This window comes from Molossus molossus, unplaced genomic scaffold, assembly GCF_014108415.1.
Source record: "Molossus molossus isolate mMolMol1 unplaced genomic scaffold, mMolMol1.p scaffold_m16_p_17, whole genome shotgun sequence".
Lineage (NCBI taxonomy): Eukaryota > Metazoa > Chordata > Mammalia > Chiroptera > Molossidae > Molossus > Molossus molossus.
Window position 1 is genome coordinate 30739224 of NW_023425352.1, and position 15388 is coordinate 30754611.

At 39.9% G+C, this 15388-nt stretch overlaps 1 protein-coding gene across 4 annotated transcripts in view; it reads left to right on the forward strand.

Annotated features, from left to right (window-relative positions):
- Positions 1-15388, forward strand: part of CPEB3 (cytoplasmic polyadenylation element binding protein 3) — a 200246-nt gene that overhangs the window by 147366 nt on the left and 37492 nt on the right. For all 4 annotated transcript variants that reach the window (XM_036265384.1, XM_036265381.1, XM_036265383.1 and 1 more), the window contains one exon: positions 13504-13618. In XM_036265384.1, coding sequence (XP_036121277.1) covers positions 13504-13618 — 115 coding nt within the window. The remainder of the gene's footprint in view (positions 1-13503; positions 13619-15388) is intronic.

Genomic DNA, 15388 nt, shown 5'->3' on the forward strand with positions numbered 1-15388 from the left:
ATTTCCAGCATAAACAATTTGAATAAAATTTAGTCTGGGAAACATAAAAGTCCCCAAACACCTGTAATTCTAATGAACTGGGTCCCATTTTGGGTTCCAACTCTTTTGGCTCCATTTCAAACCTTCTCTTCCTGTGCTTCAGCTCTCCATGTCTCACTCCCAGCCTCATTTGGCCACACTTACCTACCAGGTTTCGGTACATTCCACCTCACTTTGGATGCTCCCACAGAAAGTGAGAGCTGGGTTGAGCCTTTGGGAGTAAATGAGGACCTTGGCAGTAGCTCAAAGTAAAGTCAGCATTTGGAGCTCATTCACCAAACTCTCTGAGCTATGGCTCTCTCTCACTTTTTCTACTTCTTAGCTTGGCTACCTTTCAATATCCCAGTGCCCTCATTCTATTGTTTGGTTCTCTCCAGTCCTCCCTGGTTTCTCCTTGGAAATATACCATGTTCCCAAATGACCTCACAGATTTTTCTATCCTTCATCCTTACCCCTGTCTTCCTCCCCAGCCCACCCCCTGCATCAAACCCTGTTCCTTTGTGTGGTTTAGGTTAATCAGATTCTTTTCCTAGCACAGCACCTGATAGCAAGGCTCCCTCTGACTTAAACTTTCTAGGATCATGTTTGTTTTTAACTCAAACAAATCCCTAATGAATGGATTTCAGATAGTATTAGGGAGACATTTTTGGTCTGTGACTACCTTTCAGTAAATGGCTCCACACAGACTCTTCTATGTACAAATCTGATCCTGAAAGATGGCAGAAGAAACTGTGTTTGTGGCCTGATTAATTGACTCAGTCCCAAAGAATGGGTGGACAAATTGGCAAGACCAGGAGCTAATACAAAACTTCTAGATTTATGATTTCTCCCTGCCTCCAGCAAGAGAGTTCCATAGCTCAGATGTCCCAGGCACCCCAGAGGCTAGCTCTGTCCTTGTCCAGGCCTCCAGGGAAGTGGCTGGACATTGTGACAGTGGTCCCTCTTTTGAGGTTTCTCTTTTTAATGTATCAGTAGCCTGAACCTGAAAGTTCAAGACAGCGATGTGATAGAGCAGGAAACCTAGGAGGGTTTAACAGAGAAAGGAGCTGAAAAAGAATAACCTTGAAAAGGAGGTAAGGAAGGAGATAGTTATGGTTTTTACCTTCTAGTACCCTTTGGCCAGAGATGTGGAATAGTAAACAAACACCTTGAAAGGAGTATCAGAGAAGTTTCCTGCTTCCTACTCCTTAACATTTATAGCACAATCACAATTTATAAATATCCTGAAATATGACAAATTGATTTGCTATATATTGGGGTGGGCAAAAGGTTAAATTACCAACCATCATTGCCTAAAGGTAAATCGTAAGTAAGAATACAAAATAATAACAACACTAATAAGACAGATAATACAAATAAATAATATAATAATTAAATAAATAATAATACAAGAATGAATTCTGAGTCATACAACTGTAAAGCTACTTTTGCCCACCCGCTTTTATTTTATTATTTTTTTTATCCTCGCCCGAAGACACTTTTCCATTAATCATCAGATGGAGTGGGAGGGAGGGAGAGAGAAACATCAGTGTGAGAAAGACACATCAATTGGTTGCCCCCCACATGACCCAACCAGGGCCAGGGACCAACCATAACCAAGGTATGGGCCCTTGACTAGAATTAAATCCATGACTCATTGGTCTGCGGGCTGATGTTCTAACTGCTGAGCCAAACTGGCCAGGGCCCACCCCTGTTTTTAAAAAGTGTTTTACCAGACTAAAGTATGAAGTCAGTTCTTTAGGTTATTGCTTAGTTAGCATGGTTATCCACTTAAAACTTGAAAACAAAAATTGAGCCTGGCTGGTGTGGCTCAGTGGTTGAGCATAGAACTTACGCACCAAAAGGTCACCGGTTCAACTCCTGGTCAGGGCACATGCCCAGGTTGTCGGCCTGACTCCCAGTGGAGGGCATGCAGGAGGCGGCCAGTTGATGTTCTCTCTCATCAGTATCTCTCTCTCTCTCCTTCTCACTTCCTCTCTCTCTAAAATCAATAAAGAAAAATTATTTTAAAAGTTTTTTTCTTAAAAAAAAAAAGTTGAAAAAAATGTTGGGAGCAAGGAAGCTGGAAATGGAGGCTGATTTAATTTCTAATTTTGTCCAATCTGTTTATCAGTCTGATCTCTCTTGCCCCCATTTATATATTAATGAGATATCTAGCACTTTTTTTTTTTTATCCTCACCCAAGGTCATTTTTGCATTTATCTTTAGATAGAGTGAGAGGAAGAGAGAGAAACATCGGCGTGAAAGGGACACATCTAGTGGCTGCCACCTGCACAGCCAACCAGGGCCAGGGACAAACTGCAGCTGAGGTATGTGCCCTTAGCAGGAACTGAACCTGGGCCTCTCTGGTCTGCCGGCCAACTCTCTAACCACTGAGCCAACCGGCCAAGGCGAGATGTGTAGCACTTTTAATAACTCCTATTTAGTTACAAAAGTTGTCCAGATCCTTTTGCCTGGGATTTAGTACCTTCCCAGTCTGACTTCAAATTTTTTCCAATGTTACCTTTTCTGCTTTCCTTCTGAACTTCATATTCAATTAACTGAAATATTTCTCTTCCCGTCTTAATTTCTAATTTCTTTCCTTATTTTAAGACCCCTATCAAATGCCATCTCTTTCTCAAAGCCATCTATAGCCAAGTGTGCCTGCTGTGATAGCTGTCTCCAGCCCACATACAGCCATTTTTAAAAAACGTTTGCCCTCCTTCCTTCAACCACCTTTCAGTGTGTACTGTGGGCAAGGCATTCATATTGATTACTATGAATCAGAATTTATTCTGAATCAGGCATAAAATCCTGTGTCTAAAAGTTACTAGTATAATGAGTAGATAAAACAAGTATTTAAATACACACTTATTGAGCTCTGGCTGGTGTTGCTCAGTGGTTAAAGTGTTGGCCCACACACCGAAGGGTTTCAGGTTTGATTTTTGATCAAGGGCACATGCTTAGGTTGCAGGTTCAGTCCCCGGCCCCAGTCAGGGCACACTCAGAAGGCAACCAATCAATATGTCTCTCTCACATCAGTGTTTCTCTTGCTGCCCCCCCCCACCCCATCCTCCCTTCTACTCTCTCTAAAAATCAATAGGAAAAAATCCTTGGGTGAGGATTAACAATGAATGAATGAATGAATGAATGAATGAAAATGAATACACAGTTATATAGAGCCTGGCACACAAAAGTTCTTAAATATTTGTCAAATTAAGGAAAAGAAATCTTATGAAGCCCTGGCCAGTTTTGCTCAGCGGTTAGAGCGTCGACCTGCAGTTTGGAGAGACCTGGGTTCGGTTCCTGCTAAGGGCGCATACCTTGGTTGCAGTTTGTCCCCGGCCCTGGTTGGGTTGTGCGGGTGGCAGCCACTCAATGTGTCCCTTTCATGTCGATGTTTCTCTCTCTCTTTCTCTTCCTCTCTCTCCCTCCCACTCTATCTGAACAAAAAAAAAAAGGAAAAATGTCCTCAGGTGAGGATAAAAAAAAAAAAGAAATCCAATGAAGATAAGATATACATTAAGTACTTTGGAGTTTATATATACCTAGAGTGATAAAAGAAAGCTTCTTGCATGAAGTGCCATTTGAACTAGGCCTTGAAGGATTAAGAGAGTTTGGAGATTGGCCAGGAGAGGTATGGAGGTGTAGGTAAATAGACATTTTCGAGAAAGACAATGGTATGAAAACAACTGAGAAATTTTGTGGTATGAATGGAGAATATTTAGACTGGTTAGATGGGGCACAAATGTATGAAAGGGAGTAGTGGAAAATTAAATTGGGAAAAGTAGATAGGGGCTAAGTTATAGGGCACCTTGACTGATGGCCGCAGTCCTTGCGTTTGTGGTATATTTGTTCAACTCTTTCATTTTCCATCTACTCCCTTCTAAGAAAACAACTATAATTTTATCTTGGCTCAAACAAATCTGGTTTTATTATAGCCCACCTTGGAAACCTTTAGCAGTTCTGATCTTATTTATTTATTTATTTATTTATTTATTTTATTCCTTGACTCCTCAGTCTAAATTTGTAGTTTGAGTACCTTCTATCATAAGAATTTCTCCAAAGAATGATTCTTCCTCTAAAATGAGAGCAGTACCCCTCTTCATAATAAATTCTATTTTTTCCCCCCTGAATCTCTGATTTTCTCAGTGCTTGAGTCTTTGGAAGCTGGTATTCCTTCTTAGGGAGGTCTAAAAGGTGCTACCGTTCCAGTGTACTAAATAGTGTCTCATGGACAAAACAGCCAGTCCATCCCCTAAGGGACCTACTCATTGTTTTCCCAGGTGTGTTCTGAAGAACACTTGTCCTGTCAAAAACTGGTCTCTTGAGAGAAACATTGACAAAAAGGTTTGCTCATAATAATGTCATTTATTCAGCACTGACTTTGTGCATTTTATATCTTCTCCTTTAATTTAAAGTTTGATAGCTGCCCGACTGGTGTGGTTCAGTGGTTGAGCGTCGACCCATGCACCAAAGAGGTTGCCAGTTTGAGTCCCAGTCAGGGCACATGCCCAGGTTGTGGGCCCAATCCCCAGTAGGGGGCATGCAAGAGGCAGCCAATCGATGTTCTCTTTCATCGATGTTTCTAACTCTTTTCCTCTCCCTTCCTCTCTCTCTAAAATCAATAAAGAAAAATTATTTTAAAAAAAATTGATAGCCAAAAACATTTGGGAAATGTTGATATATTATATTTCTCACAAGCCTTACAGTAAGTGATTTTGTGTAATGTTGTTTAATCCAGCATATTATATACCTGGCTTTGAATTATACTAGTGAAGATTTCGATAGAATTAGTATTCCATGAAGCTCACTCAAAGAATAGGCTTCTTCCCAGGAAAAACTTAGGTAACTTGAACTTTTATGTGTACATTCCTCTCAGGAGTTTTAGTGATCAGCGTGCCAGTAACAACATCCTTGTCCTCATTTCATGGAGCTGAAAATACATATTGGACAAAATCGTATGACTGCAGAGCACGAATGCTTGAGGCTGGAACCTGGAAGTTAAAATAGCTGAATCCAGTGCCAGTTGCATCACTAAGTCATCTTCTTGAGCTTTTCTAGTTGCTAGGATTGTTAGGTGTAAGAAGAATCTATCGGTTACTTCTTTAATGCATTGAAAAGGGGCAGAAGAGTTTGGAAAGAAGAGAGAGGTTAATCCCTCACGAATAAAAATGCACTTTGACTTGTCCAGGAGACTGTCGGCAAGCATGGCTGGAAGACAGGGGGCCTCGCAGGCACACGACATCATTGCAAAGGGACAGGTGCACTGTGCATAGGCTTGGGTCAGATAAACATGGGTTTCAGTCCTGAGTTGACTTTACTCTTCTGATCCTTCATTTTCTCATCTCCAAAGTAGGTGTAATTTTTACAGCATAAGGATTATAGTGAGGTTAAGCGTGACCGTGTGTGTAAAATGCCTGGCACAAGAGTGCGGTGTAGGTGCTCCAAAGTTTTAGTTTCTTCTTCTTTTCAAAAGGGACTCATCTGTCATGCTTACACTTTCTGATTGAGTCACTAAGAGTCGGGCATTAGGCCGAGCAATTGGGACGCATGCAGAGATATGGTCTTCGCCTTAGAGGATGCTAGAGGCCAATGGAGGGATATAGATAGGTGAACAGGAAGTGAAGAAGTCACAGGTGCATTGATACAAGTTTTATAGGGAATAGTTGGGCTGGGGAAGGCAGGGGCAGGGGCTCAAAGGGCAAAGTGGTCAAATGTTCCTGAAGGAGTCAGGAAAGCCTTTAGAGGAATGGTGTTCCCTTGAATCTTCCGATTTATAAGTATAGTTATTAATGACAGCATTGAATTAATAATGGATTTATTAAGTCAAGCATAAAGCAAGGCTATGCATAGCCATTTTGGGGGCACAGTTTATGCAGGCTCTATTTTTATATTGGGCACCCTTATGAAACAGTATAAAGGGTGCTGTTTGAATTGTTCAACAGTAACAAGGTCCTAGAAGGGGCTGTAAGCTTGTGGTTCCCATGCAGCAGGCAGGTTGTGCAGCTTGTGCAGCTTGGTGCAGATGGCAGGGGTTTTCTTTCTGTTCTTGGACTGTTTCTGACCACTATGGTAGGCCAGGGGCATTCTGGAAGGGCATGAGAGACTTTCCCAGGGTTACTGCTGGCTCCCTGTCTCAGAAGAATCCGGGCTTTGACGAGGCTCTATGGGGCCTGTGATCTCCAGTTATGCACCACATAATAATGTTTTGGTCGACAACAGATTACATGTACAACAGCAATCCCATGAGATTATCATGGAGCTGAGAGTTCATATCCCTTAACGATGTCGTAGCCCTTGTAACGTCATAGCACAATGCATTACTCACATACTCGTGGAGATGCTGGGGTAAAAAAACTACTGTGCTGCCAGTCACATAAAAATTATAGCACATACAATTACAGTAGGAAGCTGTACCATATAGGTTTGTGTAACTGTACTCTATGATTTTCACACAATGACAAAATCACCTAACAACACATTTCTCAGAACATATCCCTGTTGTTAAGCAATGCGTGACTGTATTACCTAAGGAATGGGAGGAATAGTCTGAGCGTGAGACTTACAGCTTTTTGGTTTAAGGCCCAATGGAGTTCTGACTGGAGGCCCCAGAGCTGCCCAGGTACATAAGTCTTATCAAGACCAATGGCTCTGATCAGCTCTTGGGTTTTTCTGGCCACATCCCCCAGAAGATATGAGGAAGGCCTCTCTTCCTCCCCATTGATTGCAGGGCAGCACTTGAGAATAACAGGTAGCATCTAAACTCCTGGAAATTGGCTGACCTTTTTGTTAGGGAGCTATGTGGTACAAATTAGGTTGAAATGAGATGCCAAATGTGAATGTACTTTGAAGAGTCCAAACCACAATTATTGCTGTTGTGGCTGTTAGTTTTGGTGGTCAGTTATAATAAAACGACCCCTTCTACCATAGAAGAGAGAGATGTCTCACAAACCACAAACTAGTTTATTTATGATACTGTGGAGCACTCCAGTCATTCTGTGAGGTCTATGGTGCTTAAAATAGAACTGCTGACAACTGGAGTGGGTCTGAGTTCATTACCATTAGAGCTGAGCTGTTGCAGCTGTATGTCAGACCTAGGTTTAGCTGACTCATCCTGGTTGTCAGAAGAGCCGGGATGCTGCAGCTTGCTGGGGAGAGCAATCCTGATAGTTCTGCAATGTTGTTTTTCTGACTCATGTAGATTGAAAGGATTAGGAGAGAAAAATGGAGACTTTTTCCTGAAGAGCCGGAGTAGGAGTTTGAAGGGTTTTGAAAAGAGGAAAAAGGAAATTTGGGGCTGGAGGTGGGGGTCTTAGCCCTGTGTTTTATGGGAAATTTATGGGAAACAACAAATGACAGTGAGGTTGTTTTTGGTCAGGTAGTTTCCTGAGCTGGTCACCAGATTGCACTGTGGACTCTGAACAGTCTGGTTGCTTTTTGGAGAGGCCTTGAGCTGAATAGGTGAAAAGGAGGCACTATGCAGGACCTTCACGTGACTGCTGTTTATAGTCTAAGGAGACGACCAGACAAGGATAAAATACAGAGTGAGATGTTCAAAATGAGCTCAAGATAACATTATTTATTGATAGATGAATATCTGAATTCTAAATAGTGGTTTAATCTGAGAGAATTCTAGAGCTATAGGGAGGCTTAGTCATATTCTTACTGTCCTGGCTGGGTGGCTCAGTTGGTTGGAACACTGTCCCACACACCAAAAAGGTTGAGGGCATATAGCTAGGTTGTGGGTTTGATGGGAGGCAACCGATCAATGTTTCTCTCTCACATCAATGCTTTTCTCTATCTCTCTAAAACACCAATCAATAAAAATATCCTTGGGTGAGGATTAAAAAAATAAAAACTATTCTTACTAAAACTGTGTTTTCTTGTATTCTGTTATTAAAGATACAGTAAAATGCATTTTATATTTAATTATAACACAGAGACTTTTTAGGGAATTATGTTATAGCTTCCTGTGAAAATAAGTGATTCATATTGCATATCTTATTTTTTTTCTCTAGAACCTGTCCTAATCTTACCCCTAATAATAATGACTTTTAGTTTTAACTAAGATGAAACTTTAGTTTCTATATACAACTACAATTAGATGTTTCATTCTTTATTGATAAAAAACAAATAGTCAAAATGATTTAGTAACATCTGTTTTTGTGCAGTTTAGTCAGAAAACTTTCAATTCTTTGAACAAGTATCTATTATTTAAATTTACTATACTCAACCATTTAATGTTCATTTCTATTGAAGCAAGATTTTTGGAACAATAGCAGGAAATAAATGAGGAAAAGTCCTGGATTGGATTGAAGTTTCTACATTTTGTTCAGTTAGTTCAACCTTACTCCATAGTTTGATACATCAAAGTGTGGATATTAATAGGTGTAATGCAGAAGATAGATTCTATAGAAGGGATTTTGGAAACACTGGGTTAAACATTTGAACAGATCTCTTTCCTGTAGAACTTCTTAGAACCTTTTATTAATATATACTAATATGTGCTGTGAAACTCCAAGAAGAAAGAGATAGTTTATAACTTTTCCCAAACTCTGCTTGTCTGGCAAACAACCCTAGGGACCTACACTTCACAGAACACACTTTGGGAAACCTTGAAATCAGGAAAACTAGTGTTTTCAGTACTAACTATTGATATTACCAGTGTTCTATTCTTTAGGATTTCCTGAATACTGTTAAAGTCACTTATGTGGTATAAATTGATAATTTACACAGCCAAGCTTTATGTTTGGTTTTTACTTTATCCTTAAAAGGATTTGCCTTTGGAGATAAGAAGTTATACAAAGCAGACTATTAATTCGGGAGATTAGAATTTAGAAGACAAGTAATTCAGCCAGAAGTAGGTTTCATGGTCCTAACCAGAGCTTCAGTAGGATTACATGCTTTAAAAAGAAACAAAAGGAAAGCCATTTTGTGTTTTCTCTCAGAAGTGCATGTGGAACACGACATTCCACTGTGAGCCATGTAGTCACGGTACCTTTCTAGCCAGAGATCACAGGCGGGCCCACAGGAAAGCCTGGCCTGTAGATAGTGTTATTTAGTCTGTACAGTGATTTGAACATATAAATTAGTTCCCAACATTTTAAAATCTTGAAGTTTCACATAAAAATCTAGCTACTCTCGAAAAATGGGAAAGTCTGACAGCACATTCGCTAACGATATCTACTTGCTGGAGCTGGGAAGTGTCTGCTTTCTTTAAAAGCAGTGATTTATCCAGTGTGTCATTGCCTGCCTGCTATTGTCCTGGTGGCTTGACACATTTATGCTACCTGCCTGGCCCTGCAGACATTTGGTTGGTGTAACCCCTGCTGGAAGGACAGGGCACGGCTGAAGAGCTGGTGGGTGGGTGGTGCCTCCTCCTCCAGCTCCCTTTATAAGCAAATGTGGTCACGTTTCTCCAGGAAGGAGAATCGCTCTTGGAATCAGTGTCAGGCTCATTCACCAGAATCTTCACTGTTTCTGGTGACATCCCTATATTTGTCCTATGAATGTTGGCTTTTCCTGCCGAGAGTATAACCTACAGTAGCCTATTTGACAACATACTGGAAGAGTTGACACACGCACACGCACACACACACACCCCGTATATGTAAATTTATATTGAATTAGGACACAGTACTAATTTCATCCATTCTCAAAACTAATTATTAAAGAAACACAGATAATCAGAAAGTTGTTCTTTTATTTATGTTCTACCCCTTTCTACAAAATGGTTGAAACGACGCGTGTGCGTGTGTCGACTTATAAAGTATGGTATTTAAAAAGTAGAGAAACAGCCCTGGCCGGTTTGGCTCAGCGGTTGGAGCGTCGGCCTGCGGTACAGAGAGACCCGGGTTCGGTTCCCGCTCGCTAAGGACACGTACCTCGGTTGCAGTTTGTCCCCGGCCCTGGTTGGTCGTGCGGGTGGCAACCACTCGATGTGTCCCTTCACATCGATGTTTCTCTCTCTCTCTCTCTTCCTCTCTCTCCCTCCCGCTCTATCTGAACAAAAAATGGAAAAATGTCCTCGGGTGAGGATTTAAATAAATAAATAAAATAAAATAAAAAGTAGAGAAACATATGTGTTTGTGGAAAATATATTAAAGGACCAGAAAATATACTCAAAGAGTAAGTCAGGAAGATAGAATATAGCTGTCAGGCCCTGAGAATAAACCTTAGAAAATGGAGAACCTGACTTGCTTATACTTTGGAGAGAGACCAAAATGTGAATGGAATGTCTCCATGCAAACAGGACCACACATTACTTTTTGCTTAGCGTGTAAAGTATGCTGAAGTTGGCCTGGAGGGACATTTCTCAGATTCTGTAGTGGTGGGAGCTCTGAGGAGCTGTTTTCTGGTGGCAACTGGGAAATGTGGGTTTTATGAATAAGGTTAATTATTACTGTCTCCGGAGACCTCTTCCTGTATTTTTACCTAATCTGTAATGCCAAGAATAGGGTAACGGAGTGGGTTGTGTGTGATGTAATGAAGTGGGGGTAGGGGTGGGCAGTAATGAAGCTCTCCGCAGGAAGTTTGAGATCTGTAGAGTTCCTTTGAGCAGCAGTAACCTACAGCTGTTACAGAAGACTGCATTTTCTATTATCTGATTAAATGAAACCAGAACAGTATGGATACTACACAGGACTTGTTTTCATTTGTGCAGCAAAGCGATCCAGGATCAAACTCAATTATCATCAAGTGATTGGAATTACCAGGTCCTGAAGCTGCCCTTACTTTATTAAGGATAAGACTAAAGAGAGGGCTATGAGTAGGAAAAGATACATTCTATGCGTTTTTATTAGAGACATTAAAATTCTTGTCATTACAGTGCCTGAAAATTGTGTTTTTAATTAAAAATTAATAATGGGTGATTATGAAAGCATTTTTTGCTTCCTTTTTATTATTTTTAAATTTATTTTTCAATTACAATTGACACACAGTATTATATTATTTTTAGGTGTACACATAGTGATTAGACATTTATATACCTTATGAACTGATCCCCTGAAAGAAGGCATTTAAACGTGATGTCTTACGGTATTGGTGAATCTGCTTTTGTGGTAAATATTTGTCAAGGGAATGACAGTTTAGTCAAACAGGCGAAATTTACAAGGAAGAACTGGATCTTTTCCCCCCATGCGATATAGGTGGAGCCAAAGCCTGAATGTTTACAGAACTGCAAACAGATCCAAGTTTTCAGGATCTAGGAAAAAATGGAGATTTTATGGGTTCTGGCTAAGTAGGGAAGGGAGCAGTGTCACAAAAGGCAAAAAGTTCCGTGGGGGTGAATTTTGTAGCAATCATAAGGAATGTGTAGACTGTTTCTAAGCAATGCCATTTTTAGAGTTGACATTCAAAGTGTTTTGAAAGTGTAATTGGCAGATTTACTACCTTTCAAATGGGAGTACTCCTAGATATAAGCCAAGCCACATAAGAAATTTTCTTATGTGTTTCCTTGCATTAACTGTTGACAGTTGAGCAACAGGGAAATGAAGAATTTTGTTGATATGAAGGAAATGAAAATTTATCTGTTTTGTTTCCTAGCCTAGTCCACGAAGGGAAAGGAGAGGCAAAATTAAGATCTTAAGGACAGACACCAGTTCCTCCAATTCTACACCTAGCCCACTTCCTGGAACACATGTGACTGGATCTTTTTCAGGCAGTACCGAAATGTGCCTTTCAGTATGGGAGGATTTTTTTGTGGTTTTGTTTTTATTTTAGAGAGAGAGGAAGAGCCCAGCCGGTGTGGCTCAGTGGTTGAGAATCGACCCATGCACCAAGAGGTTGCAGGTTCGATTCCTGGTCAGGGCACATGCCCAGGTTGTGGGCCCGATCCCCAGTGGGGGGCATGCAGGAGGCGGCCATTTGATGTTTTCTGTCATCGATGTTTCTATCTCTCCCTTTCCTTTCCTCTCTCTCTAAAATCAATAAAGGAAAAAAAAAATTAGAAAGGAAAGGAGAGAGATAAAAACATCGATGTGAGAGAGATACATCCATTGGCTGCCTTCTGTACACCCCCATGGAGGATCAAACCCAAAACCCGGGCGTGTGCCCTGACCATGAATCAAACCGGGACCTCTCAGTCCATGGGACTATGCTCAGTCCACTGAACCACACTGGCCGTGCTATAGTTTTGTTTTAAGCTTTTCTTTGATAATTCAGTTATGAATTGAAAGGAATATATTTTATTTTATTATTTGTTTATTTAATATATTTTTTTTTTCCTTTTTGATTTTAGAGAGAGAGGAAAGGAGAGGGAGAGAGAGATAGTAACATCGATGAGAGAGAACATCGATTGGTTGCCTCCTGCATGCCCCCCACTGGGGATTTGGCTTATAATCTGGACATGTGCCCTGACCAGGAATCAAACTGGCAACTTCTTGGTGCATGGGACAACGCTCAACCACTGGGCCATACCGGCTGGGCAAAAGGAATATATTTTAATGTTCAGATTCTGATGAAATACCTGATTTTTTAATTGTATGATAAAGCAGTACAAGCTATGGACAGGAAGTCAAATTCCCATTCAAGAGATATAACAAATAGCCCTGGCCAGTTTGGCTCAGCGGTTAGAGCGTCGGCCTGCGGTCCGGAGAGACCCGGGTTCGGTTCCCGCTAAGGGCACGTACTTCGGTTGCAGTTTGTCCCCGGCCCTGGTTGGTCGTGCGGGTGGCAGCCACTCGATGTGTCCCTTCACGTCGATGTTTCTCTCTCTCTCCCTTCCTCTCTCTCCCTCCCACTCTATCTGTACAAAAAAATGGAAAAATATCCTCGGGTGAGGATTAAAAAAAAAAAAAAAAAGAGATATAACAAATAGAAAGAAATATGTCATAAAGATTTCTTTTTCTGCTTTTTGAAAATTTACTTCAGTTTCTAGGCTTGCCTTTATTTAACCAGACTTGTTTAGAAAAATCAGATAACACAAAAGTAGATAACTCTGTGTGCCTCACTATTGATATCGCTGGTAATTCCGTGCTAACTTGATGAGTGTTAATCTATGTTAAATCATATTGCTGAAAGATCAATGTTTTAATTTTAGGGGGTAATAAGAATTTAAAAGCCAGACACACAGATAATTTTTAGAAAATATTTCTAATGTTTCTGGTCCCTTCCTTTACATAAACTTTTAAAAAAGCCAAATGTTGTACTGTGACAGGTTATAAACAGTCAGTCATGTGCTAAAACGGATCTGATTCAAAGGCCAGATTCTGTCTCTGAAAGACTGCTTTTTTTAAGCCACAGGTGGTTTCTGAAGCTTTCATGGTATATGTCTCGAGTGTTGAGAATAGTACCTATAAGTAGATTTCCCAAGAGTTTTATTGAAAGGCACTTAATGCAGATAACATTAAGTAATAACTGGCTTTTTGTTTGGGTTGTGTATGTTGTAAAATGCACAAATCAGTGGGTTTGTCTTTAGTCACCTTATTCTCATTTGGGGTTGATGGAAATGAAGTAAGGACCAAGTAAACAACTTTTTTTCAGGTGCAAATTCGACCATGGAACCTAAGTGACAGTGACTTTGTAATGGATGGTTCTCAGCCTTTGGACCCCAGAAAAACTATCTTTGTTGGGGGAGTTCCACGACCCCTTCGAGCTGGTGAGTGGAAATAGTAACACCACAACAATAAAACCAACAACAACAAAATTCCCAATGCATTTAGTCTGCAACATTTTCCAGGTTTCCGTTCAGTTATACACAATCTCCAAAAAGAAGGTTGTCGTGTCAGTTTCACTGAGCTGACTCTTTAAAACTTAAATGTTTTCTCCCAAAAATGCTCTATTTTCTGATGGTACAAGAGTGAGTTTCATTAAAATGTTATTTTGAAAGTATGAATTCTATTTAAAGCTTTCCTATTCAACCACATATTTTAAAAATAGTAACAATACTTTTGGCAGTATGCACTCTTATGCCACTTAGCATTGTTATGTATGGCAGAAAAAGAAGTCACCCCGTCTGTCCAGTGCAGCTGTGTGCCCCTTGGTGACGAGCCAAACCACTGCTGGAAGTTGTGTCACTGGCAATCAGACTGAACTCTTTTTAAGTGAAACAGGTTCCTGTTTCTTCTTATGCAATTTGAAAAATATTCAAGCATCTTTATGATGACTTTTTAAAAAGCTTCCCTGTTCTGTTTTTTAAAGTTCCTTTCCAATGATGAAATAATTGCTCCTGCTGGGATTGGCAGAATCATAATTGACTGGGCAGTTGAAGTGATGCTGAGCCACTGACATCAGTATTAAATCCAAAGACAAATCTGATCAGTTGTGTGTCAGCGTTCTTGCCAGTGGAAAATAATAAAATTATTTGTAGGAACTAAGTTTTTAAAGTGCTTTATATTTTTTAAGTAAGATGAAAAGATAAAGTTACTGTTGCCACTGTAGTTGTGAAAGTACATTATCTTTGTTATTTGTAAGCAGGTAGATTTAATTCTACCTAAAAAAAGAAAAGAAAAGGCAGAAATCTCTAAAATGGAGTGGTGTAAACAATTATAAAATGTAAAATGTGCCTAAGCTATTTGGTTCTATGACTTTGATGAGTTCTTAATTCTGAATATCCCTCAACATTTTTAACATATTTATTTAAATCTCAATTTCAATCTAGTCCTAAATGATAACTTTAGGCTTATATAAAAATATATTCACTATTCCATTTTGAAAGACTTTAAAACATATTAATTATGACTGTGGAGTTTGTAATTTGTGGTATTTCAGAAAGTCAAATATCTTTGGATCTTTTATTTTAATGGAAAGCTATGCCCACAGAATGAAAGCAAAGTAGCAGAGATTCCCCCACAACCCCTTCTAGGAGCTGCTGTCAGACAGTCAAGTCCAGGAAGGGTTGGTCAAACGTGAACAGCATTGTTTGATGAGGGTAAATGCAGCCCTTTGTTTCTGAACTACTGGTGCTTTAAGACAAGAAATGTAGGTGGGGGCGCTGTGGAATATTCCTGACTCTTTCTAACCACTGTTATATTTAGGAGTGGAGTGGGAGAAAAAAAATCCCCTTTGCTGTCTTTTAACAATATATGTAGTCTACGAAAACAGATATTCATTGCTAGTGTGCTAACTGCAAGCACAAATTAGTTTTAATATTCTAGCCCCTCTCCTTTTCTCCTAGATGGGAATCTGGAAAAAAAAAAAAAAATGAAGGAAAAAGTCTTACAGTTATAAAAACAACAGAATTGGCTTTAGCCTCTCCTGTCTATTTTCAAGTCACTGACACAATGGTGTATAAACTAAATTTCTTCTTTTATTGTTCACCCTTCATTCTTTCTGTTTTAATAATTTAAGAGGATAGGTAAGGGCCTCTATGTTATTTTCCCTTTATATATCCTGTGAAGATCAATTTTTCACACTTTTCTAGGATCAC